This window comes from Lingula anatina, chromosome 10, assembly GCF_051362555.1.
Source record: "Lingula anatina isolate TDL-2025a chromosome 10, LinAna3.0, whole genome shotgun sequence".
In the NCBI taxonomy this organism is placed as follows: domain Eukaryota; kingdom Metazoa; phylum Brachiopoda; class Lingulata; order Lingulida; family Lingulidae; genus Lingula; species Lingula anatina.
Window position 1 is genome coordinate 1,766,630 of NC_141776.1, and position 11,413 is coordinate 1,778,042.

Here is an 11,413-nt window from a genome sequence, read left to right on the forward strand (position 1 = left end):
ATGAGCGCTCGGTCGCAAATTGCAATGCACCCGAAAAAGATAATATATTGCCGTGTGGCATTGTATACGTGCCTCGTAATCTGCGATGTTTTCAAAAAAGCAAGCCCAATTTAGTTTAAAGATTGTCATACTTGTATGATGATGTTGATATTTTACCACTTTCTTATTCTGAACATCTTATTCTATTCGAGCATAGAAGCGCTATAAAACATCTAACATCAACCAATCAATGACGGGATTGTTGTTCTGCCCGAGCCTTGTACTGGCCTTGATGGCGTGCGTCTTTCTCAGTCAAACTCAGCTGAGTCAAACTAGTACCGGTAAGTGTTTAAAGACCAACTCGACATCCATGTACATGTACAATAGAATGTTTGCAATTCTGAGATACGATATCTATTTTCGTTTCAGCATTTTGATCTCAACATTGCTTGTTTGCAATAATTATATGCTTGGTTTTTATAGATCTTTTTAATTATAAGTCATTCCCACCTTTCTGCGGAGAAAGCTGCGGGATATACCCTTCTCTTTGTTTAGTCGAATTGCCACCCCTGCATTGTTTTTTCCTGTAAACTTTTATGCTGAAATGCATTCTTCCGGCCGAGGGAAGCAAAATTAGCTTGATTGATTAAAAGATTCATAGGGCCAGACAATTTTCACTGTGAATGCAGACAATCAGTAAAACTATTGCCACAAGATGTTTCTAACCATGAAAGATGTGCCAAATTTGAGTAAATAGCGCTTAAACTTCGTTACAATTGTCGAAATGGATTTTCTTGCCGTTCGACCCTTTACACCAATCAAATCAGTGGAAACAGGGTCACGTGATCACTTGACCTACATCTTACAGATGTAAACAATGGATTTCCACGCTAAGCTTGTAGATTTTATGGAGGATTCCCACGCGTTGTTTTAGTGAAAAAAACATACGTTGGAGGTTTCAAAACCGATGTCAATAGTAAGAGCAAGGTTAGAGAAGTTGGAAAAACACGTGTATTTACGTAATTTGCTAAATGATGACAGAAATTCACGGCAAAATCATATGGTGTTCAGCCAGTGTGTATCACCTCAATCGCATGCCACACACTACACTACAGTATGTAATGATCGTGCAGTTATCTGTATTCTTAGATTGAATGCAGATAAATTCTCAGATGTGTTAAAGTGTATTAAATTACTCAAAAATTAGTTGACTCCATATTTCATATTGGTAAATATAACAAAAATTCATGTGTAGAATTTTACAAAGTACCTGTATATATCATACATGCCGTCTGTTTGTGTAGCTGTGCCCAGGAAATTAAGTCAAAAAATTAAAGTGCTTGCAAAAGATCGAATTATAAAGTATTTTATATCAAGAATTAAAATGAATATAAAGAAGTTTGTTTATTGTCATTAATTGCACCATTGTCTAGGAACAAAATATTAAAAGAAATTACAGCTCACAGTGAGCAAGGCTTTCATGTTCTTTTTGCCCTTCAGCAAATAATATAAAAAAATTAAAATACTAATATAACATTACAGATAATATAAAATTTCTCAACTTGATTGTTTTACCTGTGAAAACGTACCTTTCTGTGTTACTTATTAACTTATTAATATCATATACAAACATTAGTCACTGTCACTGCCATCCTCATCTTATGATCCACTAGCAACCCTTTGAGTTTTGTTTGTGCAATTTTTACAACCAGAGACATCGGTGCATGACAATTAATATCCATGACCTGAACACCTTTTCGAATCACATTTTAGAAGCTTTACACTTGCAGCTCATGTGGATGACACAGGACCTAGCCCCAGAGTGTTTTGCTATCCGTTGAACTTTACTTCAAGTTAATTGTTTTTTATTTCTCTCCCAAGTTCATTGAGGTGTGGTGCTACAATCCACTGCTTGGCAGCAGATCTGTGGATTTCTGATCTCTTGATCTCTCAATATACAAATTCAGAGCATCTTAGGTAAGAGGCATTATCTGCTAACTTGGGGTTGACAAGCAAAAAATGTTGAACCTGGCCTCATTTGCATTACTAGCTTCCTTCTGGCTAAAAAGATTGCACACAAATTATTCCATCACTTTTGATTTTCTTTCTGCAACTGCAAAGACTGATCAAAGACAGGAGAAAGCCTCTATGAAGTCACTATTGCCATTATTCATGTATATATCAAAAGCTTTCCTCTCTCCTTTCCCCAAAAAGGGGTTGCAGATAGTTAAAAAACACTGGAAGTTTTGATATGCCACGCATGGACACTGATCGCAATGTCTTCTGAGATGAACCTTGTACATGTGTTTTGGGTAGGGTCATACTACTGGTTAATGGTTCTAACATAACGTCATGTTTTGCTTTTTAGAGATCAGCATACAGTGTCCTCTCTCTGAGTACTGACTACTGACTTCTACCTTTTTTTCTATCTTTATATACCTTCACATATATAATTACATTACATTGGCTTCCCAGCCAGGTGGGTTGCCAGAGTGGTCACTTTAATTCAATTACACATGCGATAGAAAAGACTTCCAGACTGAGCACTAAATGGCTGCTACTAGTGGACACTGGGTTGATAACTTAAACTGATTGATCAAGGTGAATAATATAGTTACAAGGCAGAGAACCATTCCTAAATACATTTGAGGTGGATGTATTTGTTAATCAAAGATATGGCTTCTTGTTTAATTGAGTTACCTAGTGTGACTCTAAACAAACTGACTTCTTTAAACTTGACCTGTAAACTGATTATATAAGTATACATCCTAAAAACATTTAATCCGCACATCTATATAATTCAGGACACATAATGTTATATAACAACCTTATAAACTTCTGGAAATTAGATTAAATGTAAATGAATTGATCATATTTATAGTTGCTATTTCAATGAAAAATTGAGAAAACTGAAAATTCATTTATGGCATTAAATTACAAGTATGACAGTTCTGTAAAATAAGTGAAATGAATTTTTTTACCTTTTCATCCCATAAACAAGACCATTAATGTGACAGACACGGGTGGGAAATCAAAAACAATGAACTTGAAGTAAAGTGGATGACACACCCAGCACCTGAAAGTGTTTTGCTTTCCATTAGTTGCATGTGTATTTAGCTTCCAAATCTAATTCCAAAAGGTGTTCTTGTCGTGCATATAAATTGTCATGTACTGATGTCTGTGGTTGCAAAAATTGCACAAACAAAACTCAAAGAAAAAGGGTTGCTAGTGGATCAGAAGATAAGGATGACAGTGATTCTGACTAATATTTGTAAGTAACAATCACAAGCAACACAGAAAGTTTTATTTTCACACGTAAAACAATCAAGTTTAGAAATGTGTTATATTTCATATTGTATATAATATAAGTATTTTCATTTTTATAATATTATTACTTGCTGAAGGGAAAAAAGAACATGTTTTTATGGGAAGTGAGGTTTTTGACCCAGTACCTTAGAGATAGAAACCAAGTTTTAGGTCACAACATAAAAATATGAAAGCCTTGCTCACTGTTAGCTGTAATTTACTTTACTTTGCTGTTGTAACTAGACAATGGTACAATTAATTAACAATAAACATACTTTTTTAAATTAAACCTCTTATTTGACCTTGTGCAAGCACTTAAATACTTTTGAAATAATTTTTTGAGCAGCTACATAAACAGACAGCCTCTATGATACATATATAGTTTGTAAAATTATACACTTAGATTTTTTTTATATTTACCAAAATAATAATTTATTAGATAAAATTGCAACCCTAAGGTTGAGGTTGTACAAATAATGTTTAAAAGAAAATTGACAATAAACTTTAAATTATAAAACAATAAAGTATTCTTAAAATACTACAAATTAAAAAGGCATTCATAAATTACTACAAGTTAAAAAGGCAATAATTAATAAAGGAATTTTTAAAACGTTCCGTCTTCACTTTTGGTTGTAAGAATTTGGTGTTGTTTGAAAAAATGAAATGAAATATAGTGTCAACTTATCTTTTTTGGTGATTATATGCACTTTAACACACCTGAGGATTTTAACTGCATCCAATCTGACAATACAGAGCGCAGATAACTGCAAGGTCATTACATAGTGTAGTGTGTGACATGAGATTGTAGTAGGTACACACGGGCTAAACAGCATATCTTTTTGCCGTGAATTTCTGACATCGATAGACCACCGCAAGTGAGGGACTATTCCTATCAGAAACCCGCAACAGTTCTAGTGAATACACGTAAGCACGTAACCTTCAGCAAAATATGGCAGAAATTTTAAAAAAGCTACAAAAAATTCTGGTTTTGCACATTTAGTCTTATTAAAAACATATCCGCATTTTACATTTATGTTCATTATACTATTTTGTTAGCCATGATACTAAACTCTCAGAAACTGCTTTTTGACATTTTACAGATGGTGGCAGACGGTGACATCTCTAGAGAGTCCATCTGCCACTCCCACGAGCCCCATAGTCGAAGCATGATATGTTATATCTTGCAAGCTTTTTTAAAAGAAATTATTTCATCTGGCCTACAAAACTTAGAGTAGCTTATAAACTTGACCTTCTTAACCAGTTGACACGTACGAGATATTGATGATTTTTCAGAATTCAAGATGGCCGTCAGTATGTTATGCGATTAGCAAGAGCCATACGTTCAAATAAAAAAATGTATTCTTCACATTGTTCATCATTGCATGTTTATGTATACGTCCATGCTAATTATGATCATTAATTACATTTCTGCAAGTCATTTAACAAAAAATGGACTTCAAAACACAATGGAAAGGGCAAAGAAACAGTTGTAAGACTACAAGTCTTATAACTGAAATAGACCTTAAATGAATCAAATATAAATATATATAAAGTAAAAAATATATACCTGCGGACAAGACATACCACACAATAAAACATATTCTTTGGTTAAATAATACAATACGGAAAGCAACGTGTCCGTCAATGCTACTCTGTGATCGAAATAAATATCAGTTGCAGATAGATCAGTCCTGACAATGAATTATTCTAAATAAAAATTACAGTGTGGATGATGATTGTGTTATCTTAGTATGTGTAAACCATATCATCATTTTGAAATTAAATTATTCTATAAATTGGGATTATTCTTAACTTTTTTGTGTACTTTTAATACTTTTATGGGTAAATGCATTTTTGATTTTAATTGTGAATTTTGTAATAAATAATCAAGATCCAGCTATTCTTGACAACGTGGCATAGTTCGGGGATGTGCGATGGCTACCCATCTACATCATGCAGTTGAAACGTTGTTTATGCCAATATATACTGACAGTCAATGGAAGCTTTGAGGTAGGAATGTGCATTTCTACTTGTCGGGGGGTTGTTATTATTCATTGTGGATTTATTGATGACTTTGTGCTCAGGAAATTGAGATAATGATGAGATGTCATGTTGTCATGGTTCACTGCATATGGGTTAGTCTTTTTGAAAAAGTTGATCAAATACATACTGAGCAATACTCGTTGGGTATCTGCACATTTTGAGGATTGGTTTTGGAGACCTATATCAAGGCCCAAAAAGGCCATCATTGTTGTTAGTCCAGTGAAGAGAAACATGCCACGTCTATCATGTGAACAACGTACGTCTCTGGGCACTGGGAATGGGGGTCCGATTTGAAAAAAGTCATTGTCAGGCGTAGGCCTATGGACTGTTCCCAACCCACAATCAGGAACCTGGTTGAATGATACGACATACCAGGCTCTGTTGGCGCCAGACCTCATTCAGGGCGAGAGAGTGTCAAGTCCCAACCAGGATCGCTACATCAGGTTGCATCACCTGCTGGACCGGTTTCGCCATGCCAGTCACACAGCACAAAAAATCACCCGGTAGGAGCAACAACCGGAGCAGCAGCCCCACTTTGCGACGACGCTTGCGGGAGGTCAACCGTTGGTGGTTGTTCATGGCACCATACCAGTAACTGTTTGTCACTACATAGATCAGAATCTGCAACCTGACATGACCTCGTTCATGCAGCAGCAAATGATGTCACCGTCTACATTCGGTACAAATGGTCCAAGCGTATCTGGAGACCCTGGGGTGGATGTCCTACCTCGGCCTTCCTATTCTCCGAATATGAATCCAACTGAACACTTGTGGTACTATCTTGGTCGTCAGTTGGCAAGGGCAGCAGCTGATCCAGGTACTGTGACAAGACTGGAATAGGATTCCGCATGCGCCAACGAATCAGACTCCCTGTAAATGCGGGTCCCGATTGCAGATAACCATTAAGATCTCCCTGTGCCCAAACCCCTGTTAGGCCTTGCAAAAATGTCCTTCAGACTGGGCATGTATTAAAAAGAGAACTTACGTAACTGCCAGTTCTCTTTTGAAGAGTCTAAGAATAACTGTACCTAAGTAGTACACCTTGTCATTAAATAAAGAGTCAAATATATATTATATGGCAAATTATTAGTTCAAAACGTAATTTTACTGCTCTTTTTTTAAACTTTTTGGACATGCTATATCGGTCATTTGAAACGTGGAGTGTCATGCAGTTTGAACCCGAATCTTTCCTATTCTACGTAATTATCTATTTATAATATAATAATATTTATATTTTGACGGCCATCTTGAATTTTGAAAATTGATCAATGTTCCAGATATAGCCACTGGCAAGAAAAACTAAATTAAATTGGCTTTTATAGCCCAAGGAATTCAATTCTTAATTAAAATAACGGGGAATAACAAAGAAGTATTCAACTGTTGGACCCGTGGAAGTGGCAAACAGACTCCTTGGGGCGATGCCCTCAACCACATGTTAAGATAAGCTTATCCTGAGAGCTTAGATTCATGCCTAACACAATATCATAATGAACATAAATATAAAATGCGGATATGGTTTTAATACGACAAATAAGAAGAAAAAAAAACAACTAATTTGCAGCTTTTATCACCTTCTGGCATTTATTTATTTATTTATTTTGGACGGCCGTTTTGGTTTTTTGCTGGAAGTTAAGCACTTAAGTGTTTTTCTAGACCTGCTGTGTTCTGCTGATAGGAAAAACTTTCAAAATACCTCTAAATTTCTGGTAGTTTTCCTATTTTTCCTCTTAAATTGACGGCCATATTGAAAAATTCTCAATTTCTCGGAAGTAGCAACCGAGCTAATTTTGTTTCTCTCGGCCTGACTATTGGGCCTATGTGAGTGGCGACCCGACTAGTTAGGATTCACAATAACCAGCACAACGTATGCCATATGACCAGGTCTTTCCCTTACTTCAATCTCAATATGCTGAGTGCTATGGGGATCAAACGCATTACTTCCTGAACCAGAATGGAACACTCTGTGTTGACACTTTATGCATTATTTATGCGTAATCCAGGCGTACAAGTCATGACAGTGTGAAAACGAAAAGATATGCATGATCTATCTATTTAAATTGTTTGAATTGCAAAAATCTAATTAAGCTATATGTGTGAAATAATAAAACATGCCTGATATTTAAATTGCCTTGCAACATATATTTTCAGTCAACTGCAGTGCTGGCAGTTGCTATAATTTTGGGATTTGCAAAGATAATGCTGACGATCCGTCTGGCTTCCACTGCATTTGCACATATGACTTTTTCGGAAAGAGATGCGAATTGCGTAAGCAATGTCCTTGTTACACTTTCTATCGACTGTTGTGGATAACAGGAAATACTTATGTACAACAAAATATTGGAAAACATGTTTACTATTGCAACAATTGATGGCAGCACATATGTTTAATTTAATATAATGTATCCATTATCAGTGTGTCTTTTAACAGGTGGACATTTTGTACAAAATGAATTCCATTGGTATCAGTTACCCTGATAAGTAAGTGCTATGGGGAATTGAAATATCTAAACTGAAAGAGCATGCATAACATTTTATAAACCTTAATTGCAATATCTTCATTTCAGATGATTGCCAATGGAGTGACTGCAAGAATGGTGCGACTTGTGCAGAAAATACTACAAATTCGGAAACGTCGTGTATTTGTCCCGAGGGTTATAACGGAACAGCGTGCGAAATAGGTAAACCGTGCCTTTCTAATACTGTATATATTGTGTATCTCAGTATTGAAGGATAACAACTAATAGCTCTAAGTTGTGAAGCATTCAGAAAAAGAAATTACATAACAAATTTACCAGCGCAAAAATTGATACCAGAAGATAGTAGCAAGAATCAGTAATAGTACCTTATATCGACTGATATTAAGTCATATGGCTCTAGATCTCTCTTTATAAACTATAATACCATATTCAAACGATTATGTGGAACTCACGAAAAAACGTCCTTTGGCTCTAGATCTCTATTTATTAATTATGGTACAACTAACACATTCAGGTGATTAGGTGGACGATATGAAAACAAGTCATGATATAACGTCCCTTGAGGCGGTTTAAAAGTTTCAAGTATTTTTCCGCATGCAAGTGCCAAATTACATTTTTTATTTGTTTTCAGCACATTGTGGGGAAAACGCTCAATGCACTAACATGCAGCGTAATATTCAAGTGCCTGAGAAAAATGAAAACTGCAATGCAGAATTTGAAGAATTATGTGTTTGTAATGACGATTACATCGGGAATGGAATCAACTGCACTAGTAAGTCTTAGGCCGTATTCAGAACAGTGGACTAACAAGTATGCCGGTCAAATGTGGCCGACCCACTTAAATATTTCCCCTTAATCTACTCAGTGTCTATTAGTGGATTGGACGGTCGCGTTATTTGACGCCTAGTTAGTCGACTCTTCTGATTGAATAGTTATTTTGGTATAGCAGAAGTTAGCTGAAATCATAACCTGGCAACCGTTTCACAAAAAAACTTAAGTCGGTTTCCCTGACTAAGAGCTTGGTTACCAACGTAATTAAGTCGTTACGTCACTAAGTCCCGTTTCACAAAGAATCTAAAAGGTCGCTTACGTCGTTTTTTTCTTAGCTGCTAGTCGACGATGTCTAGCCTCCTCGGGAGGAGCCTTAAGTCGGCAAGCTCAACTAAAACTCGGTAAATGAGAGCATAAACAACAAAAATTTGGAAAGAACATACCTCCTTCACGATATTGTGTTCTGATATCCTTGAATAGCACTGAAATTTATGGAATATTGAAATTAAAAATAAAATGCCACTTCACCCAGCCGATGGCGTGTTTGATTATGTTTTTGACCACTAGACATCCTTCAGCAGTGTTCCACGACAAGCTAATGTTTAACTGATTAGTAAAACTAATCAATAAAGTTCAAAAACAAACTTTGTTTGTGTTTTGGCTGATTTTTATTGTTGATAAACGATCGTTCTCGGCCGAAAGAGGCCATAAAATGTCATGTCTTGTGAAACTTTTGAAATTTTAAACCTCCTTTTCTTGAAGAGTTTCTCGTGCGCGTCGACTACGGTAAGCACACCAAGCTACGGCTTTAGATTCTTTGTGAAACACTCCTAGTAGACTGCAGCGTAGTCGACCCAGCTAGGCCATTCAGTTCGAGCTAGTCAACTACGGATTTAAGATTATTTGTGAAACGGGGGCCTGAAATAACTTAGAATCGACTCCCCCCCCCCTCGAGGACAGCCCAATCTACTGTTTCACAAAAAAAAAAAAAAAAAAAAAAAAAAAAAAAAAAAAAAAAAAACCAAGGGCTCATGCACACCCCTAGTGATAAGTCTACCAAATTCCTAAAGTTAAATCTTTCTCACTCTAATGATCCAGGAAGAAAAAGCAGAAATTACGACGCAGAAAAAGAAAAAAAAAACAATAATATCAATCACCCCCGGTGACAGTCCAATCCCAAGTGTTACTAAAACCCCGTAATGCTCATGTACATGCTTGATAAAAGATATTCTAATTACCAATGTTTGAAATTTCTCAGCCTGTTAGTCTAGGAGACGAAGGAAAACACAAGGTATTACAAGAAGGATCAACCGCACCCAGGGACAGCCCAACCCCATGTTGCAGTAAATTTCTGTGCAGGGATGCCTATGCACACAATTTAAGCTGTCAAAAACACAATGTAAATATAATTAAGAATCGCCACCCACACTGACAAATCAAATTCCAGCTGTACTAAAATCCTCATGTGCGAAACTCAGGTCTAAATATCCCCAAGGCTTAAACTTCCTCACGCTTATGGTCAAGGGGGAGTTAGCTGAAATTTCAAGTTAAAAATAATTTGTTATCATCCAACTCCCAGGGACATGCCGCCACACAATCCACTATGAAATTCCAAAGTCACCATGCACATGATTCATTAAACAATATTAAAGTCTATCAATACCAAAATTATCTCACTCTTGTGCTACAAGAGGGGATGGCAAAAATTACAGTGTAAAAGGAATTGAGAATCAGAAGCGACGTCTTTTGTCTAAAAGGTGCGGGCACAACAAGCAATCAATTTTGTCAAGTGCAATGTTGTTTTGTCACCGATAACCATTTAACGTCATGATAAGCCTGATAAAATCACGAAATCAAATAGCCGTCTTACCTTGACCGGTGTAACAGTAATCAAAAAAACCCCTACGGACCTCGGTTCCTGGTAATGGTTGTCCGTAGGACTAACATTACTAGGGAATAATAGTCCTGCAGGGACTTAGGTTCCTGGCTCAGAATTAGAGTAGGTAGGACTTGTATTACTGTCGGACTTTCATTCCTATTTCATTCCTATGACGGTAATACAAGTCCGGCCATTTGAAAGTCCTATCTTTAGGCAATAATACGGATAAATGAAAAAACGGTGTTTTGACGTGGCTGGAGCAACATTGATTTTACGTTGAATTTAGGTAAATCAACGGCAATTCAACGTATCTACCTGTTTTCAACGTTGATCCAACGTCACTTTGCCTGCTGGGAGGGTGAATGAACACAGAAAACCAATGACTGTATATTGGCAATACCAGATCTGCCATTTCTAAACGTGTAATAAACACCAGTCACAGTATTGTCTGAAATTCAACTAAGATCCTTGAATCCAAGTCATCTGATATCCTACGTTAGATACGAGAGGTTATCAACATCAGCCGTCACCAGCCATCCATGAATAGGGTCGGGAAGGACGATCTACCTGACATTTATAAGAGGGCCGTGGCCACATATTGGTCACTGAGTATCAACATCTGCTCAAGTCATTCTGATAAAGGCCTTCATCCAGGTTGGCCGGAAGCTTCCGGTAGTTTTCTAGGCTTGTGTTTGAAAATATTCATTTACTACTTTATAAATGTGTTTGTATATTACTGACTGCGCAATGTGCTCTAGTAAAAACGGGGTCAATGTGTCCATAAAATATATTTCTTTTTTTTCAGAATCGGCGGAATAAACAACCAGAAAATGAAATAACAGAAATCGCAGGAGAGGATACACAGTTATTTGATTAAATTAACACCCATGTTTATTAAAATATTAATTTGGACATTCATTGAAAATTATGTATGAATTAAGTATATCAATTGAAAATA

General features: G+C 36.4%; 1 protein-coding gene across 1 annotated transcript; it reads left to right on the forward strand.

Annotated features, from left to right (window-relative positions):
• Window positions 1–200: 200 nt before the first annotated feature.
• LOC147759350 (protein eyes shut-like) lies at window positions 201–11,413 on the forward strand. Its single transcript, XM_086996620.1, has 5 exons — window positions 201–320; window positions 7,477–7,593; window positions 7,893–8,006; window positions 8,437–8,577; window positions 11,261–11,413. The coding sequence occupies exons 1-5, from the start codon at window positions 230–232 to the stop codon at window positions 11,272–11,274; spliced, it is 477 nt and encodes a 158-aa protein (XP_086852746.1). The 5' UTR covers window positions 201–229; the 3' UTR covers window positions 11,275–11,413.